The sequence below is a fragment of the Sarcophilus harrisii genome, chromosome 2, assembly GCF_902635505.1.
Source record: "Sarcophilus harrisii chromosome 2, mSarHar1.11, whole genome shotgun sequence".
Classification (NCBI taxonomy): domain Eukaryota; kingdom Metazoa; phylum Chordata; class Mammalia; order Dasyuromorphia; family Dasyuridae; genus Sarcophilus; species Sarcophilus harrisii.
This window is the reverse complement of record NC_045427.1, coordinates 470079546-470100937: the sequence shown is the minus strand read 5'-3', so window position 1 is coordinate 470100937 and position 21392 is coordinate 470079546. Positions and strand designations below refer to the sequence as shown.

The 21392-nt window shown below is 32.9% G+C and overlaps 1 protein-coding gene across 16 annotated transcripts in view; it reads right to left on the bottom strand.

The window, feature by feature from the left end:
* CHD9 (chromodomain helicase DNA binding protein 9) overlaps positions 1–21392 on the bottom strand; it is a 250227-nt gene that overhangs the window by 12015 nt on the left and 216820 nt on the right. For 9 of the 16 annotated variants that reach the window (XM_031954491.1, XM_031954493.1, XM_031954499.1 and 6 more), the window contains 9 exons: positions 20803–20845; positions 17528–17747; positions 14031–14233; positions 12651–13556; positions 11601–11764; positions 7787–8059; positions 6666–6834; positions 2016–2155; positions 1204–1425 (listed from right to left, as the gene is read on the bottom strand). In XM_031954491.1, coding sequence (XP_031810351.1) covers positions 1204–1425; positions 2016–2155; positions 6666–6834; positions 7787–8059; positions 11601–11764; positions 12651–13556; positions 14031–14233; positions 17528–17747; positions 20803–20845 — 2340 coding nt within the window. The remainder of the gene's footprint in view (positions 1–1203; positions 1426–2015; positions 2156–6665; positions 6835–7786; positions 8060–11600; positions 11765–12650; positions 13557–14030; positions 14234–17527; positions 17748–20802; positions 20846–21392) is intronic. The other 7 variants (XM_031954498.1, XM_031954501.1, XM_023494199.2 and 4 more) reach the window with 4 other exon arrangements.

The following is a 21392-nucleotide window of genomic DNA, read 5'->3' as shown; positions in this document are numbered from 1 at the left end:
TGAATTATCAATACCTATCAGTGTCAGGAAAAAAATTCTGGGGCTTTGAATTTGAGATTATAAGGAACAAAACTAATAAGATTTATTAGTTCTTTGGTACCCAACAAATTTTCCTTCAGGAAGTCTCCTATTCAAATAAATTCATTTCAATTCAATAAGATTTTATTAGATTAGCTTTACATCTTTGTTGGATTTTAATAGGAAAGTACTATCTGAGTTCTATTATAAAGACTATCTTTGGTAAGCAAGGGACTCTTGACCTCAGGAAAATTAATCAATTTCTAAATTCTTTCTATGTGCCTCTAAGTGTGACAAAAAATGAAACAATTTCTTCCCTAAAGAGGCTGACATTCATTCTATAGAGGAAGACAACATATACACATGTACAAAATAAATTAAAGGCAAATTTTTTGAAGGGGAAAGGCACTTGAAAAGCTTCATATTTGGTTGGAATGTCTAAGTGCTGGTAAGACTTATGGGCAATGGGTAAGGAATTCAAGAGCAGAACATAGAAGGGGTGACTGGTCTGAGAGAACAAAGGGACTGGAGGTCCTAATGAGGATAAGAATAGGTCTTGGAGAAGTAAGGCAAATGAAATGTTAGACACTTATGGTCTAATAAAGGAATTTTTGAACAATGAATTGGAATACTTGTGGGTGAAATTCTAGTAGCAGTGTCATCTGTGGAGAGCCAGGTCTCATTTCAAAATTTGCTTAAAATTTTCATGTATCTTATTCAAAAAGTGGCAGAAACATAGATATACAATCCAAAACTGAAACTGAGAGCACTCCAAGTAAAATGTACACATTTTGGGTATATCTAATTTCCTCGATGTCCAATTTGACCCCAAGTAAAAATAATAAATTTCTTGAGGAATGAATGCTATTAAAAAACTTTATTTATATGCACAGATATCAAATGATTTTTTAGTTGTAATATTTCCTTTTAAACTACAAGTATAACTCCCTAAAACATTAAAAGTATCACTGATTTTTAATAGAAAAATATGTATTTCTGATGATGTTTATTTTTAAATCTTTATGACTCTGAAAAAACAACAATGTAGCTTCATCCTTTGTTTAATTACAAAGACTAGAACTAAGGACACAATGAATGTTTCATAATGATCTTAGTTAGCTATGTTTCTGAGTAATAAAAACTATAGAAAAACATTTAAATGGATCCATTTTAAAAATTACTTACAGGAATAAAGGCTCCTAAATCTTCCACATAACCTGGGTGCTCCGTAAGCCATTTTTCTAAATCCTTTCGTTTTGGTGCATCATCACCTGCAAGTCTTGTTCCATCTTTCAGATTAATAACTGGAACTGGATTTTCTATATCAAGTAATCCTTGAGATTGAGTATAAGACAGTGCTGGATTTATCCCTGGAGTAATTTGTGAGGTGGTAATGCCTACTGTAACCTTTAGAAAAAGATTAGATAAAGACTGCATGTCAAATTCATTAACAGCTTTTATTCTGATACTAAGGAATATTTTGAAATTGGTGAATGAGGAATGTCAATTTTTTTCCAAATTTGCTGTCAAATTTTTTCAAATTTAAATTTGCTACATATGATGATTTGGTGGATTACAAATTCTAAAAAGTATACATACGTACATGCATATGTTCACATATATATTTTCTTATTTTAATACACTTTATTTTCCCCCCAGGTATATGTTTAACCAAATTTTTTTTTTTTAACAGCTGGCTTTTCTTTTTAAAGTTTTGAATTCCAAATTTTATCCTTTCCTTTTTCCATCCCTACCCGCCCAACCTGAAATGGTAAGTACTCAGATATAGGTTATACATGTGCAGACACATATTTCCATATTAGTCATTTTGTACAAGATCTAAAAAGTATAATACAACATTATTAATTCACAGATCTTTATTTTATAAAGTACTCACAAAATAGCAAATGCACTTTTGCAATCATAAAGTTAGTTTGTGATTAGACCACCTAAGTCAAGAATTATGGTAAAATAATTCTAATTTGGCTGTTACTTACATGATTAGGAGGTTTATTTCTATTTAATAGGAGAATGTCAACATCTTCCACATTCTTCCTTCTTCCTCTTCTTTTTTTGACTATAGGCTGGTTATCTAATATGACTCCATTGGCACCAACTGCTGGCTGACTAGACGTATCTGAGCAAATTAAGAATTCAAAACACAATAAGTAATTTGGGACTCATTTTACAATTTAAAAGTGAAACCTCCTTTAAAAATTGATTCTCATTTTTCATGTCTTTAAGTAATACTTAGATTAGAAGCTTTCTTAATGACAGTAACATTTTTATAGTACTTTAAGATTTGCAAAGCATTTTACAAATATTATCTAATTTTATCCTCACAACAATCTTTGAGGTAGAACCTGTTATTATCCCCATTTTGCAGATGAGGAAACTGGGAGAGATCAAATGATTTGCTCAGGGTCACAGAGAATTAAGTATCTGAGGCTAGATTTGAACTTTGGTTTTTCTGACTAGGTCCAATCTATCTCTTGAGACACTTAGATAGCAAATCCTTTTACCCCAGCAGAAGTTCTTAGCAAATAGCATTTTCATTTTTTCTTTCAAAAAAAAATTTACCAGTCACCTATTATTTAAAATGCATTGTTCTAGGTGTTGTAAAAAGTACAAAAGTGAATAAAATAAAATTTTTGCACTGAAGAAGTTTACAACTGAGTACTTTCATAATAAAAATAACCCACATTTATATAGTACTTTACAATCTATTATACCTTCTCATTTTCTCACCAGCTCTATTGTTTTTGATCTTCTTTGGACCTCTCCATCATGTTTTCCTTCCTCAGGAAAATGCATCATTGGGAAATATCATTATGCTATATGATTGAATCTACCTGGCCCTCTTATCTTCTCAGTACTCACTCTCTTCTGACTAGACTTTGATAGGACCATGGGCTCCAAGGTGGCTTAATACAGTTTTTCTCCCTATTTTCTACCAGCTGCACTGATTTTGTATTTCCATGGATGTCTCCATTATTCCCACTCCCCCTGCTGTGTTCTAAGACCTGAATTTACTGACTGACTAATCCTACTGATTGTCTAGGGGTATTCTTGATTCATTAGCCACATGTTTCTCAAATCTAGTAGTACCTCTTTTGATTACATTATAATCAGAGTTTATTAATGAATTTCTTTGCTGTAAAGGTTGACTTGAAATGATCACAGCTGCATTTTCAACTGACAATCATTTATCATTCTACCTAATATTTTCCAGTGATTCAGGTGGTGTTCTTGGGCTGACTGTAAAGTCTAGGAACCTCGATCACAGTTTCACAAATCTAGTCTAAGAATATTAAGATTGAATAAAAAACATTTTTGAGTACATGAAAATATACAAGGCTGAATAACAATATTAAGTTCTGCTGAATTATTCATAGGAGTGAATTTTACTACAAAAAAGTATTACCACTGGTTTAAAAACATGCTCATTATGCTATGAATATTGAAATATCTGGCTAGTCTTCCTAAAAAATTTTGATTTTAGCATATTAGAAAATCTTTGATGGTTCTTCACTTACTAAAGATAAAATTCAAGACTGGACTTTAAGGCTGTCCAAAATCTAGCTTTATTGTATTTATTACAATAACAACAATTAACATTTGTGCTAACAGCATACTATGTACAAGGCAGTATGCTAAGTGCTTTACAAATATTATCTCATTTGATTCTTACAACTATGTGAATTATATGCTACAATTATCCCCATTTTTCAATTGAGGAAACTGAGGGAGACAAAGGGTAAGTAATATCACACAGTTAGTAAGAGCCCAAGGCTGGATCTGAACTCAGGTCTTCCTGATTTCAGGCTCACTGTTCTATCTACTGAATCACTTAGATGCGTTAGGTAACAGGTGGACTTTCAAGCAATTCTGATGAAAAAACTAAGTAAGAACATGAAATACATAAATGAAAGAGTCTAGACTGGGCAATTTTTTTTTTTTTGAGCAATTGGAGGAATTAGATCATGATGTCATGCTAACATTCTAATAATGGGAGAAGAAAACACATGTTCCTTCAGAATTTTAATGTCTTTATAGGGTATTAAAGGAGTTAAATAAGAAATAAAAGAGGTCCTGAATGCTGAATACGTTTGTTTTGAGAATCTGGGGAGAAAGAGAAAGAGAAAAGAAGGTACTCAATAGTGTAATAAGGAAGAAGGGGAAACTTGCTGTTTCTTGTAACTATGGTACAAGGTAAAAAAAGAATATACAAATATGAAGGAAAAAATAAGAAGAAAACATTAGCTGGATCTCACTCACATGAAGCAAAGGAGGATTTAACATATAATTTGATGTAGAAATACATCTATCTAGCTCAACAGGAAAAAGATTACAAATAAGGAGGAGGCATTAGTTGGAATTAGCAGGGATGCAATAGCTTCTTGAAAATAAACTTCTTGATTCTGAAGTAGGGATTAAAAGGGGGTGGGAAGAAGAAAAGGAAAGAACTTTATTTAATCAAAGGAGGGCCTTAGATTACCTCTTAAGACAACTGGAGAACACCTTAACCTTATTTTGTAAAGCTTTTACCATTATAGGTGTTCATGCAAAGGCTAGATGATAATTTATCAAGGATCTTGCAGAAGGAATCCCCCTGCCTTGAGTGGAATTTTAGACTAGATAATCTTTGAGGTTTCTCTCCTAGGATTCTAACCCAGAAGTTTTTAATTGGCTTCCAAGGATCCCCAAAAGATTCCTTATACTTGGATAGAAAAATTATTTTCACTATCACTGAAATTTAGCATTTCCTTCAATTGTGAATTTTTAAAAAAGATTCTGAGAATAGTTCTACAGACTTCATTAAGAGAGATCCACAATAACAAAGTTAAGAACCTCTATTCTAATCTGTACTAATGAATATGATTCTGTCAACTAGAAAATTTTAATTCAAAATACTATACATTAATGTTCTTTTTGAGGGTTAATGAATGGTCTTCTTAAGTGAATTTTTCTCAAAAATATTTAATAACTCTCAGATGAAATTATTTCCTAGGCTAGGAAACTACATACAACTTGATTTGAATAATAAATCCAAAAATATCAGCACTAGAAGGAGAACTTAGAGATCACATTTACTAGTTATGTGTTCTAGAACAAGTCATACAGCCATTTTGCTCTTCAGTTTCTTTGTGGGATAGGTTTAACTTTGGAAGGACAGCATTAAAAAAAATACCTTAAAGGATCAAGCGTCATCAATTAATGCAGTGAATATTTTTTAATTAATAAGGGAAAGAAGGATTAACATTTTTGTTTCAAAATAAAATTATAACAAATAAGATCAGTCAGCTTCCCTGCCATAAGTCTCTCTGGACTTGAGTCCAACTTTCCATTCAGTTCTCAAACTGATCTTCCTAAAATCTAATCATGTCACCTCCTTACTCGATAAACCCCATTGGATTCCCTATTTCCTTAAAAATTAAAAAAAAAAAAAGTTTGACATTCAAAGCCCTTCATATCCTGTCTCTTCCTTCTCTCTAATTTTTTCAGTGCCTTCCTGTGATAGTTTCCCTTGCTATTCCTCAAACAAGAAATTCCCATCTCCCGACTCTACACATTTTCACTGACTGTAATTTCCCCTACTCCCCAGAACCTTTATCTCTGCTTCCTGACTTCTCTTAAGACCCAGGTAAAATCCCATCTTTTACAGAAAGCTTTCCCTGATCACTCTTAATTGCTAGTGCCTGCCCTCTGTTGATTATTTCCAACTTAGTCCTGTATATAGCTTGTGTGTTTATGGCTAATTACATGTTGTTTTCCTCTTTAGAATGTGAACTTTCTGAGAGCAGAGACTTTTTTTGGTATCTCTAGCACTTAGTACAGTGCTTGGCATCTAGTAAGTGAAATGTTTATTGGAACCAGGTAGATCTATACTTGAATGTCTGACAACCTATTAGCTTCATGATCCTGGGTAAGTGAATTGATCTCTGTGTGTCTCAAGCAACTCCTACATTTAATCTATCAAATCAAAGATGTGCTGCAGTACCCATAGATGGAAATAGTTCCCACAAAGGAAGCTACCCAATTCTAATAAAAGCAGAGATTCTCCCCTCCTCCCTCTCTTTTTTCCTGTGTATTTTTTTTATTAAGGCTTTTGTTTTCAAAACATATGTATGGATAATTCTTCAACACTAACTCTTGCAAAGTCTTGTGTTCTAATTTTACCCCTCTTCTCCCACCCCCTCCTCTAGATGGCAACTAGTCTAATATATGTTAAACATGGTAGAAATATGTTAAATCTAATATAAGCATAGATCCTTTATATTTTTACTTGTCTACCTCATAGTATTTTGTGAGGAAAGCATACTGTCAACCTTAAAGTATTATGGAATTATGAGCTATAATTCAATTTAAACTCCTCTTTAATAAATGAGTAATGTGAAGCCCAGAGGCAAAATAAGTTTTTACACAACCACTTAGTAAAAGAGCTGGTCCTAGGCTTGTTATGTCCAAGTCTGAGTCCAAGTCCAATTTAACAATACTGTTACTATTTTTATTAATATTTAAGAGAAACAAAGGAAAAGGACTGATAAATAAAATTTTCATAAATTGTATCATGAGTAGAATTCTGAAATAAACAGCAAGTTTTATTATTATGAGGTCATTAATACATTTATATAGGATTTGCTGACCTGATACTGGCATGGACTTTGGAAAATTGACTAGGCTGGTCTCTGAAGCATTCTGAAGTTCCCGAAGCCGTGCCAGGTACTGCTGCTGTCCAAGTGAACCATCTTCACTTTCAAATGGCCTTTTCTGAGAAAGTCCTTGCTTTTGAAAAGTCAACTTCAAACCTCCTTCCTGTTAAATAAATGTGAGTATTAAGATTAAAAACGTACCAACCCCCCCCCCCAAACCCAAAAACACCTCCTTCAAGATAAAGGATTTTAAAGAGAAATTCTATTACAGAAGATCTGAGGAATATTGGAAGGAATCATGAAAATTGATTATGAAATTACGTTTTTCCTAATTTAAACCGTTTAGGGTTTTCTGAATAAATTTGTTATACATATATTAAATTGTCCAGCTTAAATGAAATGGCGAAATTATCACACATAATTTTCCAACCAAAAATCATCTCTCAAGTTATTACCATACAACTGTATTTTCCATCCATTAACACAGGCTATTTTTAGAGGATTTGATCACTTTGCATACTGGATAATGAATTTAGTCATAGAAAGTTTAAAAAATACATAAAAATTTAAAGTCTTATTTATAGCAGGATCTACTAAATGTTGAAAGCAGTCAAATGTATTAAAAAGTATTGTTCTTTGCAAAAATATATCAAAGACATGTACTTTTATCAGGAAAGGAATTTTCCCCATTGAAACAACTCAAAATCTGTCACAGGCAGTTGTGTGAGCTTCAGAGAAGTGAAATGACTTTGTAGGTCACCTTATTACTAAGAGGCCAGAATGAGGATTTAACCCAGTTTTTTTTTGGACTTCAAGTTCAGCACTCCATCCATTATACCAAACTGTCTGTATGTGTGGATTCCCTATGTCAAAAATGGACCAGACGCTTAGAAACTGCCACCACATTAATTTAAGGAAGAAACTTGATCAGTGGGATAATCCTTTTAGTAGAATACAAAAGTTTAACATTTTGAATGTGTAAAAGAAACCCAATCCAAATACCGAAAACTAGTGTGCAAAGAAGTAAGAGTGAGAGCAGGCAGCCACTTGCAGGAAAAAAACATGCTGCACACGGCAATCGCAATCAGGTCCTAGGGCAATAAAAATAAACATACGTCATTGATTTTCACTGTAAACTCCTTTTCTCGTACATGCTTCTTCACCTTTGACATCTGTGTGGACTGGTCATGCTCTTCTCTTGCCCCTACACTTGGGGGAGTCGTCACATGGGGCTCGCCAGCATCTGCAGCAGCACCGGGGCTGTCCAGAAGCTTGGTTGTGTAGAAAGATGCCACTGCACTGCCCTCGTAACCTCTCCGGACTGATGGCCATTTTCCTTTCAGGACCGTTTGACAAATGCTGTCTAACCGATTGATCATTACCCGATCCTGTGTCACACGAGCAATTTAAGGATCAGAATAGACCTTTGGTGATTAACTTTCAAAGACATATTACTGGATTAATTCAGCAAAAGTGTATACACATTACAAATGTGTGAAGAAACATTCAGAACTTCAAAATGCATTTTATAGAGACATAAAATATCAAGTGAACAAATGGGGCTGGCTTGATTATTTGAAGCTGGAACCAGAAAAAAAAAAATTAAAATGAGTTAAACCTCCAACTTGGGAGCGAAAAATTCAACAAGACTAAAATAGATGACCTAACATTAACGCAAGAAGAAAAATAAAATGTAATATCTTAAAAGTATTTTTCAAGGAAGATTTTTCTTCAAAAATTTCCTTCAATTTGTATTTTTTTAGAATTTAATTTGCTGTTTAAATTTAAATTTAATGTTGCTGTCCAACAAAGGGAATGCTGCATAAATATGTCTAGTTAATGGATAAATTCATTATGAGTTCCATATGTCTTTTTTTTAACTTGATTGGATTACTACTGCTTTTTATTATAAGACTCTGTGCTGCACAATTATGTTACTGATAGCTGAAATTAAGTCCTTCAGTTATAAAAACCCTAAAATGGGAATAAAAAATTAATCACTGTGCTATAGAAAACTATGCAATGTGAGGATCCAATTTTTCTGATTAAAAAATTACCATATTTTAAAATTAGAAAATCAGAAAAGATCATAGGGAATCTCTATCATATAAGAAGCTTTGGAACATATTCAATTAAAAAAAACTTTTAACTTTTATATATAAATATGGATAGTCTCTGTATGGTATAACTCACATAGTCACTTTCTGTCAAGTCTCTAACGTCAACCAATTACTAAAGAGAACAAGTAAATTGCCTAATAACAGCTAGATATAGCATGTTTTCCCCAAACACAAGTCTTGTGAATCACATCTGTTTCTGGAAAAACATACATATTTTAATTTATATATGTATATGCAATCTCAATTTATTGAAGAACTTTTATTTAGGAAGGGGCAGGGGCTTTGTTATCTGTTGGAATTTCCTGCCCTGCCTCCCAATTCCTTCTTACTTGCCCCTAGTCTAGTTTTCCCTGTCCACAGTGCTGCCCATTTACATTCACATTTTTTTTTTTTTAAGCACTGACCCCTCTGTACATTCTTATCTCTCCTCTTCTCCAAGCCCTATTTCTTATCACCCAAGAGCTTCCATGATAAAATTTGTAGGACCTATGATAAAATGCTTTAAAGTATTGCTGAAGTGGTTCTACTGAGCTTATATCCCAAAGAGATTTTAAAGGAGGGAAAGGGACCTACAAGTGCAAAAATGTTTGTGGCAGCCCTTTTTGTAGCAGCAAGAAGCTGGAAACTTGGTGGACGCCCATCAGTTGGAGAATGGCTGAATAAGTTATGGGAGATGAATGTAATGGAATATTATTGCTCTATAAGAAACGATCAACAGGATGATTTCAGAGAGGCCTGGAGAGATCTATATGAACTGATGCTAAGTGAAATGTGCAGAACCAGGAGATCATCTGTATATGGGAACAAGATTATATGATGATCAGTTCTGATGGATGTGGCTCTTTTCAACAATGAGATGATTCAGATCAGTTCCATTGATCTTGGGATGAAGAGAGCCATCTACACCCAGAGAAAGGACTATGGGAGCTGAATGTGGATCACAACATAGCATTTTCACTTTTTTTGTTGTTGTTATTTGGTTGCTTTTTATTTTCTTTCTCATTTTTTTCCTTTTTTCATTTAATTTTTCATGTGCAGCCAGATAACTGTGTAAATATGTATGCATATATTGGATTTAATTTTTTTTTTTTTTTTTACCATGTTTAACATATATTGGATTACTTGCTATCTAGGGGAGGGGATGGGGAAAAGGGAGGAAAAATTGGAGCACAAGGTTTTCCAAGGGTTGCTGTTGAAAAATTATCCATTCAGATGTCCATCAGTTGGAGAATGGCTGAATAAATTGTGGTATATGAATATTATGGAATATTACTGTTCTGTAAGAAATGACCAACAGGATGATTTCAGAAAGACCTGGAGAGATTTACACGAACTGATGCTGAGTGAAATGAGCAGGACCAGGAGATCATTATATACTTCAACAACAATACTATATGATGACCAGTTCTGATGGACCAGGCCATCCTCAGCAACGAGATCAACCAAATCATTTCCAATGGAGCAGTAATGAACTGAACCCAGCTATGCCCAGAAAAAGAACTCTGGGAGATGACTAAAAACCATTACATTGAATTCCCAATCCCTATATTTATGCACACCTGCATTTTTGATTTCCTTCACAAGCTAATTGTACAATATTTCAGAGTCTGATTCTTTTTGTACAGCAAAATAACGTTTTGGTCATGTATACTTATTGTGTATCTAATTTATATTTTAATATATTTAACATCTACTGGTCATCCTGCCATCTAGGGGAGGGGGTGGGGGGGTAAGAGGTGAAAAATTGGAACAAAAGGTTTGGCAATTGTTAATGCTGTAAAGTTACCCATGCATATATCCTGTAAATAAAAGGCTATTAAATAAAAAAAGAAAAATAAAAAAAAGAAAAAAAAAGAAAAATTATCCATTCATATCTTTTGAAAATTAAAAACTTTTAATAATAAATAAAGCATTGCTGAATTTTTATAGTCATTCATTGATCCAAATACGCCTCCATTAACTCTTACTTTTCCTTAGTGAATAAATTAATAAGTTGGGGGATATGTAGGAGAAGGTGAGGTAACACTGCATAAGAGTTTTTTAATGCAGTGTGTTTAAAAAATGAAAATGGAAGGAGGTAGACCAATCCATGAATATCCAGAAGAGTGTGAATGAAGAACTGATCCAGATTCTGGAAGTGTCTTTTAGCATATATGGTTAATGGGTAGCCCCACCATTATCTTTACTTATAAGCCGTCATACAAGTTGCTCATTGTTATTTGTAAGACGGATCAAACTCCTTTAATTGTCAATGTCCTCATTGGCAGTGCTAGAGCCCTTGACTATAAAGCTCCATACAAGTATTGTGGAGCTAGAGAATGAAATCCTTGCTTTCAATTCAAGGACAGAGAAAAATGTATTCTAAAGTTACAAATTCTTATGCAATTTTCCAAAGAAATAGAATCACTAGTATATATGTGGTTAGGTTCTCAAGTACTAAGGTATGTTCAGGTTCATTTTAGGTTATGTTGGCTTTTGTGAGCTGGTCTGGAGCCTTGTCATGTATACATAATATTACGTCTATTGGAAAATAAAGTTTTCATAACTAAATGGTGTGAAGAACTTGTGGAACACTACATATTCATAGTTTGGAAACTGCCTATACAAATTATTTGCATGTATAAAATATATCTTTTCAATAATAATTTAGGGTGGAGGTGATTTTGCATGATTTCTTTGCTTTTTGTTACCCTCAAAATAAAATATCTTTTAAGTTTTCAGGCATTGCATTATTATACAAAACAAAAATCCTAGTGTTCGAATTTCAAATAAAAACCCATAAAAATGAAGAATTCTTTTAATAAATTACCTTTGGCCAATAAGAAGCAGCGAGCATGTATCCACCTTGTAAGATGTAAGCAGAATTTGGTGTTCCATTGTTCATCTGAAAACTATCTTGGGTCTCATCTTGTATAGTGCTTAGTGATGCAACACTTTCTTCATCATATGATTTCATGTGAGTGGTGCCTTCTGCTAATAACAACAATTAGCATTATCTACCTGAATGTTTAAGAATACACTGTAGGTGTTTAATAAACGATTGTGGAACTGAATTAGATACTTTATAATTCAGATTATATTTAAGTTTTACTTGATAATATAATCAAAAAATTATTTGTGAAAAAAACAAAATTCAAAAGGAAAATATAAAGTATGGAAGGAGAAAAATTTAGAATACAAAGTTTCACAAAAATATATATTGAAAACTATCTTTACATGTATTGGGGAAAATAAAACAATTAAAAAAAGAATAACTCCTCTTTGAATTGGCAATTAAATTGTTACAGAATATTTTCCACATGCATTACACTGGTTACTGCTATTTCTGAAATGATTATAATAATTAATTAAAGGCATTCTTAGAAAAAGACTATGAAGCAGTAACCAAATTAGTAGTACCAAAAAGCAGCAGTTTTCGTTTTCTGTTTCGGAGTACTGAGTATATAGTTTTCCTAGTGCTTCCAAATTCCACTGGATAGAGAATGTATTATTACTGTGTAGACTCATTGGCTTTAACAGTTGGAAGGGGCCTTAGGGATCTTTTCTTTCAATTCCATCATTTTACAGTAACTGAGTTCTGGAAAAGTGAAGCATCTTGCCCAAGGTCACAGTATTAGTAAGTATCAGAGCCTGGAGAGGAGCACAAGAGCACATTTCCAAGGCCAATTCTTTTTCAATTATACCATACCATCTACCTATTATTAAGAGGTTTTAGTTTGCTATTCATTAGTACTTTTCTAATAAAACATTACTACATAAAATTCAACTTGGTGAGCTTTTTAAACATAATTGTGATTTCAATAAACTAATATATTTGTTATTTTTGGATATATAAAATAGTGATAATGTATACCCCTACCTCGCTTTTGTGCTTCTTCTTCACTATCACTTTCTTCTGATGAGGATGAAGAAGAGGAGGAAGAGGAAGAGGAAGAAGAGGATGAAGAAGTTGCTGAAGAACAAGATGAAGATGATGAAGAACTAGATCCTGATCGAGAGTGGGAACAAGAGGAAGAAGAGGAGGAGGAGGAAGATGACGATCTAGAAGAACAAGATGATCTATCAGAATCAGAATCTGAATCAGAGCTGGACTCAGATCCCCTTTTGGGCATTCGCTGTTTCTTGGAAGCTGGGTTTGGGGTTAGGGGTTCTGTCCTGGCTGCAACCATGCGTCTATCTGTTTCAGTCTTCCCAGTAGGCTTCTGCTCTCCAGTTGTCTGTGGCAAAACACCATTCTTTGGACTTAAAGGTTCAGATTTTATTCCTGTTCTGATTTCGTCAGAAGATATAGATTCCTCTTCAGAAGACTGAGGCTCCTCTTTAAGGCTTTCATTTTTAACTTTTGTGTCTTCAAGAGCATTCCCTTTAGTATCCAGTAACCTTGGTTGAGAAGCCAGAGGGGAAGTAGACAGTGCCATTTGATACTGTTGTATAAGTGGGGCAGAAGTCCTTGAATGAGTCCCTTTATTTTGACTATAGCTTCTCTGAGCTGCCATAAATGAAAGTTCAGGATCCCGAAGAATGTGATAGTCTGTCCTGCTAACCCCATGCTTAGCAGCTCCAATAAGCAAATCTCTGTCATGAGTGCCACACTCCCACCAAACTGGCAAATCTGGATTTGGCTGGCAAAGTTTTAAACGATCAAATAATTGTGGATGTCGAAGAGCCTGTTCTCGTACTTTCCTCAAAAGCTCAATTCGATACAAAGTCCTAGAAGCACGTTCCTCTGTGATGGGTTGGATAAAAATACTTGGGTCCACCAATTCTACATTAAGACAAATCAGGCACTTCAAAATAGGGCATTACACACTAAAATAACATTATAAACTAAAATGAAATTGCAATATACCTTCCTATTAGTTTCTTGATCTTTAGAAAAAGATTACCTCTCAGCTATACTCAATGGGTTAATGTGAAAATCAAATGGGTAAAAAAGCATTTTACATTATTTTAAGCATCATTTTAAGCATTTAAAATGCTTTAAAAGCATTTTACGCACTCTAATTCTATATTTCATCAAGTCAATCCCATTATTAGTCTTGCTATTTTTCTGGTAACAAATATTTGAAGTAAATAGGAAAGTATGGATTTTTAAAAATAGTACTAAAACATAGAAATAATCAGAAATGAATATTACAAGTATAATTAAAGCATAAATAATTTTGTGATTTTGGATAAAAATGTGACATTATTAAAGATTTTTTATCATTTTAGATATGTAGAGAAAGATTTTACAAACCTTCTTTGGAAGGAAGGCGGCAAACTCTCCTGCACATGGACATAAAAGCATATAAGTACTTTTCCAAACTATCATCAGTTTTCTTGTGCAGCCTAGCCATGGCTCTAAATTTTGTCCAGTCAAATTGTCCTCTGTCAGGATCAAATACCACTCCAAAAGTAGACACAACTCTATAAAAGTCAGCTTCCTCTCTTCTTGTCCATCTATTTTTTCATTAAGTTGAAAAAAAGAACAACACATATTTAAGCAACTAGAACAAAAATTTGTCTAACCTGAATTTAGACTGTACTAATCAGAATTTCGTCATATGAGGAATTTTTGAAACTTAGTGATTTAACTCATAGTAATAGCATTGCAAATATAAATTTTAATTACTGGTTTGTTAGTTCATTTATTCAAATTTTCAATGAGTTGTCTACTTTTGAATAAGTCAACAAATATTTGAGAACCTATTATGTACAAAATAATGTGCTAAGCTTTGTGAATAACACAAAACTATAAAAGTTATAGTTCTTAGCCTCAAGAACTTGCAATATGGTAATGACTATGATACATGCTGTCACATGTCTATGATAAAAAGCAGTATGGAATATATATATATATCACATGAATTATATAACATTGATAAAGAATTCAGATGGCTGGGGATTTTTTTTAGCTGGGTTATCAGAAAAGATATAGTGGAACAGATGGTATTTGAGTTAAGTGTTAGAGGACAGTATGATTTTGAAAGAGGAAAATTTGGGGTGCCTAGGGGCAGGAGAAGAAAGAGTAAGCCTAAAATTAAAAAAAAATATATATATATATACATATAAGCAAAAAACAAGGAGGTATCATTCAAACTGGGTGTTATTAGTTGATGCATGCTGAATAGGAGAGAAGGGAATTTGGAGCCAGAATGCTAGGTTGAAAATTATAGATTTTATTCTGTAGCAAATGAGGAACCATACATAATTTTCTTTCTTTCTTTTTTTTTTTTTTTGCTGAGGCAATTGGGGTTAAGTGACTTGCCCAGGGTCACACACCTAGGAAGTGTTAAGTGTTTGAGGACAAACTTGAACTCAGGTCCCCCTGACTTCAGGGCCGGCACTCTATCCACTGCACCACCTAGCTGCCCTGCACAAATAACTTTCTGAGCAAGAGATGAAACAATTGGGGGAGGGGAGAAAGGGAGAAAGGCAGAAGGATATAGAAGCAAAGTCACTAGTTATGAGTTTATAACAATTTAGACAACAAGACATGACTGTGAATAGTAGTAGAGGAAATAGAAAGGAAAATATTGTTTCCAGGCACTGAAAAACTAAGACATATGAGAGATGTTTCCTTTTTTCAACGATTTTTAGTCTAATTGTATTTTTTTGTTTGTTTGTTTGATTTTTTGCTGAGGCAATTGGGGTTAAATTACTTGCCCAGAGTCACACACAGTTAGAAAGTGTTAAGTATCTGAAGCCAGATTTAAATTCAGGTCCTATTGACTTCAGGGCTGGTGCTTTATCCACTGTGCCATCCAGCTGCCCCTAGTCTAATTGTAAACATAAGACATATACATATGAAAAGTAAAACGAATGCAGGATAGTACATAAAGTATCAAATTAACATAGAGAAAAGGAACCACAGGAATTCAGAAGAGATAATGAATACTATAATCTAGAGGTGTTTGGGAGTTACCAAGCATGATGTGAATATGAGCTGCACAGTAAAGGATGGATAAAATTTTGCTAGATGAAGAGTAAGGTAAAGGGCATCCTAAATGGAAGAAACAACATGAACAAAGTACAGGCTCTGGAATGGTTGGAATGGAGGGTCCATGTTTGAGAAAAGAGGGAGATAATATTGAGAAAACATGCTGGGTTAGGACTGTAAAAATTTTTGAAGACAGATCTAATTATCTTGGACTTTATATCTTACAGGTCATTAGGAACCCCTAAAGGCTTTCAACCAGAAAAAAAGATTAGGAGAATTAATTTGGATATACTATTAAGGACAGACTGGAGGAATATACATCAACATATGTCTGAACACTGGTTTCTGAAAATAATTACTATGATTTTGGAATGTTAAGAAAAAATTCTAGAAATCTAACAGTTTCTGTGAAGCAAATAAAATTACAGGAAAGGAATTAATTTCCCTCAACAAGATGTAATAATCAGACCAAATCATTGCCAACTTCTTCCTTTCCAGAGGCTAAAATATTTTAGATGAAGAAACAATCCTTTCTTCTTACAATTCAAATGATGGTTTGTTACTTTTATTTTCTATCTTTCCACATTGCTAGTCACTGCTTTCACAAATTTTGGGGGGAGGGACTGGAGGGAACTAGAGAGAGAGAAAGTTAATTGTATGTAAACCAAAGACCGAGAGAGTAATTAGTTTATCTTTCATACCTGTAATGTAACAAAAATTCCTGAACCCTTTGTGGATTACCTACAAGTATTTGGATGTTGCGATTACAGTTAAGTTATTTTTTGAAAAGCCTATTTTTGATTATTTCAGATGGACTATATATAAATTCAACTTTCCTAATTTACTATCCTTCTCAATTCTATGCAAAAATTAAAAAGTTTTTTTGGGATAGAAAACAGATAATTCTACGAAGCTTGATTCTTTTATACAGTATGAATAATTATTAGATCTCAAATCCCATATCCTGTTTTTGAATTTTCAGCCTCAAGCCTCACAAAAAAAAAAAAAGGAGACTACAGAGAGTTTTGTTAAGAAGCTATTATAAGAAATCAATTATAAGATAATAAATGGTCTAAAATAGAAGGCAATGAAAATGAAACGAGATGAATGTGAATGACAATATGGAATTGATAGGATTTGGTCAATCATAAGACATGATGATTAAAACAAAGGTTTTGAGACTTGGTGACTGAATTACGAAATAAGGAAAGAATTACGAAAGTTAGGGTAGGGAACCAGGTGATGTTTAGAGCAAAAAGAACAAGGATTAAGGAAAGATTATTGGTATCTTTTAAAAATAAAGTTTCAGTACAATGGTGAGGACAGAAACTGACAGAAAGAAAGCCAGAAATTTATGGTTAATAAAGAGATAGAAATAAATGAGTGTGTAAAATACAGTTTGGGTATTTGGTCTTGGAGGGAAGTCAGATATATGTGAAGAATCACAAAATCTGATAGCAAATAGCATCATTTATCTTTCAGATGTGTGGTAGTACTTTTGTTGAGGCTCACATTTCAATTTTTATTAGATTTTTTTCTTTATAAACTGAGTTCAGTTTCATTGAGATTATCAGTTCTGTATTGATAAGAGAAATTTAGTATAGGTTCCAAGTACCTATATTTTAAGTTTAGCTAGTGACACAACATTTTATTGGATATATTTATTTCCCCAAAATTCTTTTTCTTTCTGAGTCCTTTAATTTTTTTTTTGCTCACTAAGAAGCAATACTCAAAATGCAATCCTATCTTTGTATCTTCTAAAATGAATTTATACACTGCTATATTAAATATTAATATAGATGTTCTCATCATACCTCTGCTGTTTTTCAATTTTGGCTGCTATTTTAGGGTTAAGAGCAGTTTCTTCATAAAGAGGCTGCATCACGTTGGCCTGTACTGAGAATGCTGGCTGGATTTGTTGGGCTTGTCTATTTTTACTAGTCCGTTGATATGCAGTTATGAGGCGGCGCAAGCGTGTGGTTAAAGCAGACTGAGTAGGCCAATAAATCTTGTCTCCTTCCATCATTTGGCCATCTGAATTAAAAAAATTATAAAACACAAAATAAATGATGGGAATAATTAGTGTAATACTAGAATACAAGGCAGCAATACTTTAGTAAACTTTAACCCATAAGTCAAAGAAAAAGTAATTGTTTTGTACTATTCAAGTTCAAATCACTAATTTTCATATTGTGGCAAATTCCATTTCATAAACAGAGATTCACATTCATTACAATGAAATTCAATAAGGTATCCAAATCATCTTATCATTGTGGAATTATAGTATTTGAATATATTCAAAGAAAAGTAGGCAAGTGGCTAGTTTTGCACTTTTGTATAAAATATGTGAACATATAGAGATATATAAACATATTTTTTTACTTGGATGTAATTTCAACAATGTAGGGATTACTTGGTATGGAAACTCTTTCCACTGATGCAGGTCAGCAACTTGTCTGTAACTTTTAGCTGCATTTTAGCTTCTTAACTGCCTGGGTACTCAGAGATTAGGTGATTTGTCAAGGTCACAAAGCTAGTTTGTGTCAATGGCAAGACATAAACGCAACTCAAAGCAACTTCAAACATAGTCTTCCCTTTATTCATTATGCTACACCTTTAATGGCATACTGAAATATCTATTCTAATAATGTTCTAATAGCTTATTCTAATAATATTCTAATATTCTCTGATCCACAGAGGATAAAAAAGATAATGGTATTTAAAGGTTTTCAAAACATTTAACATGCAATCTCATTTAGTTCTTACAACAATACCGTGAATTAGATGTTGAATCCCTTTTTATGGACTGAGAAAATTGAGGCTTAGGATCATATAGCTAGAAAATGTCTGAGGCAATTAAATTCAGGTCTTCCTGATTCCAGGTCCAACATTCTATTCACACCTAGCTGCTTCTATATCTTTAGCCCTCAGGTATATAATATTATTCTTATTATTTTTCTATTTCCCATTTAAACAAAAAAACAAATCAGAACCCCATGAAAAACTGGGACACATTAAACTAAAGGCTTCTCTTACAAGTTTATCTCAATAAATTAAAACAGGAACCAGTTGTAATACTATTTTAGCTAATTAATGTCAATGCTTTTAAAAAACATTTGCTTGGGAGGCACTATGAGATAATGTGATATCATAGATCAGAAAAATGTATGACAATAAAATAATGGACCATAATGTGTGAATGAGGAACCTTATAAAGTACATCCTGAGTACTTCATCAGGTATCTATGCATTATCAAGATTTTTAGAAGGGGAGTCTTTCAAGAACACTTTTTGCAGGATAATGAAAAGTAATGGACAAAGGACAAATGAATAGGAAGACACTAATGGGTTGCAATCTTTACCACAGAAGAGAAATAACCACACTATTACATCCCAGATGCACTGAAGTATTCATGTATAAACTTTAAGGCTCTAAATATAAAATACAACAAATAACTTGCTTTTCAAGAGCAAAATATTCTAGTATTATAAATCAAAATGTAATTATGCAAGTCAATGAAGAATACTGGCATTGTTCATCTATCTATGGAATTGGGGCTCTGATTATTAATCAGTCACTAAGTGACTGATGGGGAACTGTGATTCAGTAAGCATGTATCCATGAAGACTTCCTTCTGACCAGCTGTCTGAAGATTTTATTTTCCATTCCCCATTCTCTGTAGCAGTAAACTGGGCCATGGCAATGTCCAAAAAAGGTACTGTAGAAATTGGGTGATGGAGCATGGGACTTAAATATGAAGAATAGAGAACAAAATTGATTTGGTGTTAAAGTAACAACCAAAGTGTGCTTTAAACTATAATATCTCAAAATGTAGGTTTGATTTAAAAAAGTATGAAAAAAGTTAAGCTCTTAATACTATGAAAATATTTGATTCAGTGATCAATAACAAATTTTAAAATTCCATTAATCTGTCAATAAGATCTCTACATTCAGTGGAAGATATGAAATGTAAAATTAAAAAAGACCCAAAGAATCATAGATTTCAGAATTAGAAGCCTTCTAAGCTTGACCCAAACTGAATAAGAAAATCATTTGAGATAATATTTGTAACCGTTTCGCACTCTGCCTGGCGCATAGTAAGCACTATACTGGCATATAGTAAGCACTATATAAATGTTTATTCCCTTTCCCTTCCCTTCTCCTACTTAAAAATATTACCAGTTCTGCACCTTTAAGACTACCCCTTAAATGTTAAAGCAATTATCTTGTACCATCCCTGTCTCTCCTTCAAAGTGGCTCCCCAAAATGTTTTTTTTTTCATGCTAAATGTTTCCAAACACTTTATCAAATCAACCACCCTTGTAACTCTTCAATTTACTACATTTTTCTTAAAATATGGTGGCTAAAGTGAAATGAGCAGAACCAGGAGATCACTGTACACAACAAGAAGATTATACAAAGATCAATTTTGATGGATTTGGCTCTTTTCAACAATGAGATGATTGAGACCAGTTCCAATGATTTTATGATAAAGAGAGACATCTACATGCAAAGAGAAGACTGTGGGAATTGAGTGTGGATTACAACATAGCATTTTCACTTTTTGTTGTTTGCTTGCATTTTACTTTTTCTCATTTTAAAAAAATTTTGATCTAATTTTTCTTGTGCAGCATGATAATTATATAAATATGTATGCATATATTGGATTTAACACACACACACACACAAAACCATGTTTAATGCATATTGGATTATTTGCCATTTAGGGGAGGGAGAAAATTTGGAACACAACATTTTGCAAGGGATCAATTTTGAAAGATTATCTATGCATATGTTTTGAAAATAAAAAAATGTAATAAAAAGAATTTAAAAAATAAAATATGGTTGCTAAAATCTAACCTCTGAACAGGACAGCTGAATAAAGCTAAAGAGATGCAAAGTTTATTTCATCAATGAATGTAACAACTCTATATAAAACTCTAACATGATTTATGCCTTTCAAAATTCTGTTAAGGGTACACAAGTTATCAGCTGATTCAACAATTACAAGCTGGTTTATGGTTTATCAATCTAATAACATGATATTAAGAATTTACAAAAAAAATCATCAGATAAATAATGTTTTACCTCCATCTGCTATTACAAGGTCTCCTGGTGATGAAATATCATCCTTTAAAAAAATAAAGAAATTTTAAGTTAGGGTTATCAGATGATGAAAAATTATATCAGGTCAGAACAATCAAGTACACATCAAAAAAGAAAAGATTATATTTTTTAAAATTGAAAGCTCTTTGCTTTGTTAACTTAGCATAAAATTTCAATTTTATTATCTCCTTTTTGCCAAATTCATTTTCCTTTTCTTAAACCTCCTATTAACTGGGTTTCCTGAGTGAGATTATGTACTTCCATCTATTTAATTATTTCAATTAGATTACTCCCCAAATCTTTTTGCTCAGGGCTTGAAACTATATCTGTGTTTTAGGTCTATATTTCAATTTTCCATAAAACATTTCCACTTGTATGTATTACCATTAACTTAAATTCAGCACATCCAAAACTAAACTTATCAGCTAACTAACAGAAATCATACTCATTAGGTTGGAACTTTCAAAAAATAATGAAAAAATAAATCTGGAAGAGTCTTAAATATCTATTTTTCCCTAGAGATAAAGTCAATGATTAATGAAGACTAACTTTAAAACAATTGTTTATCAGTT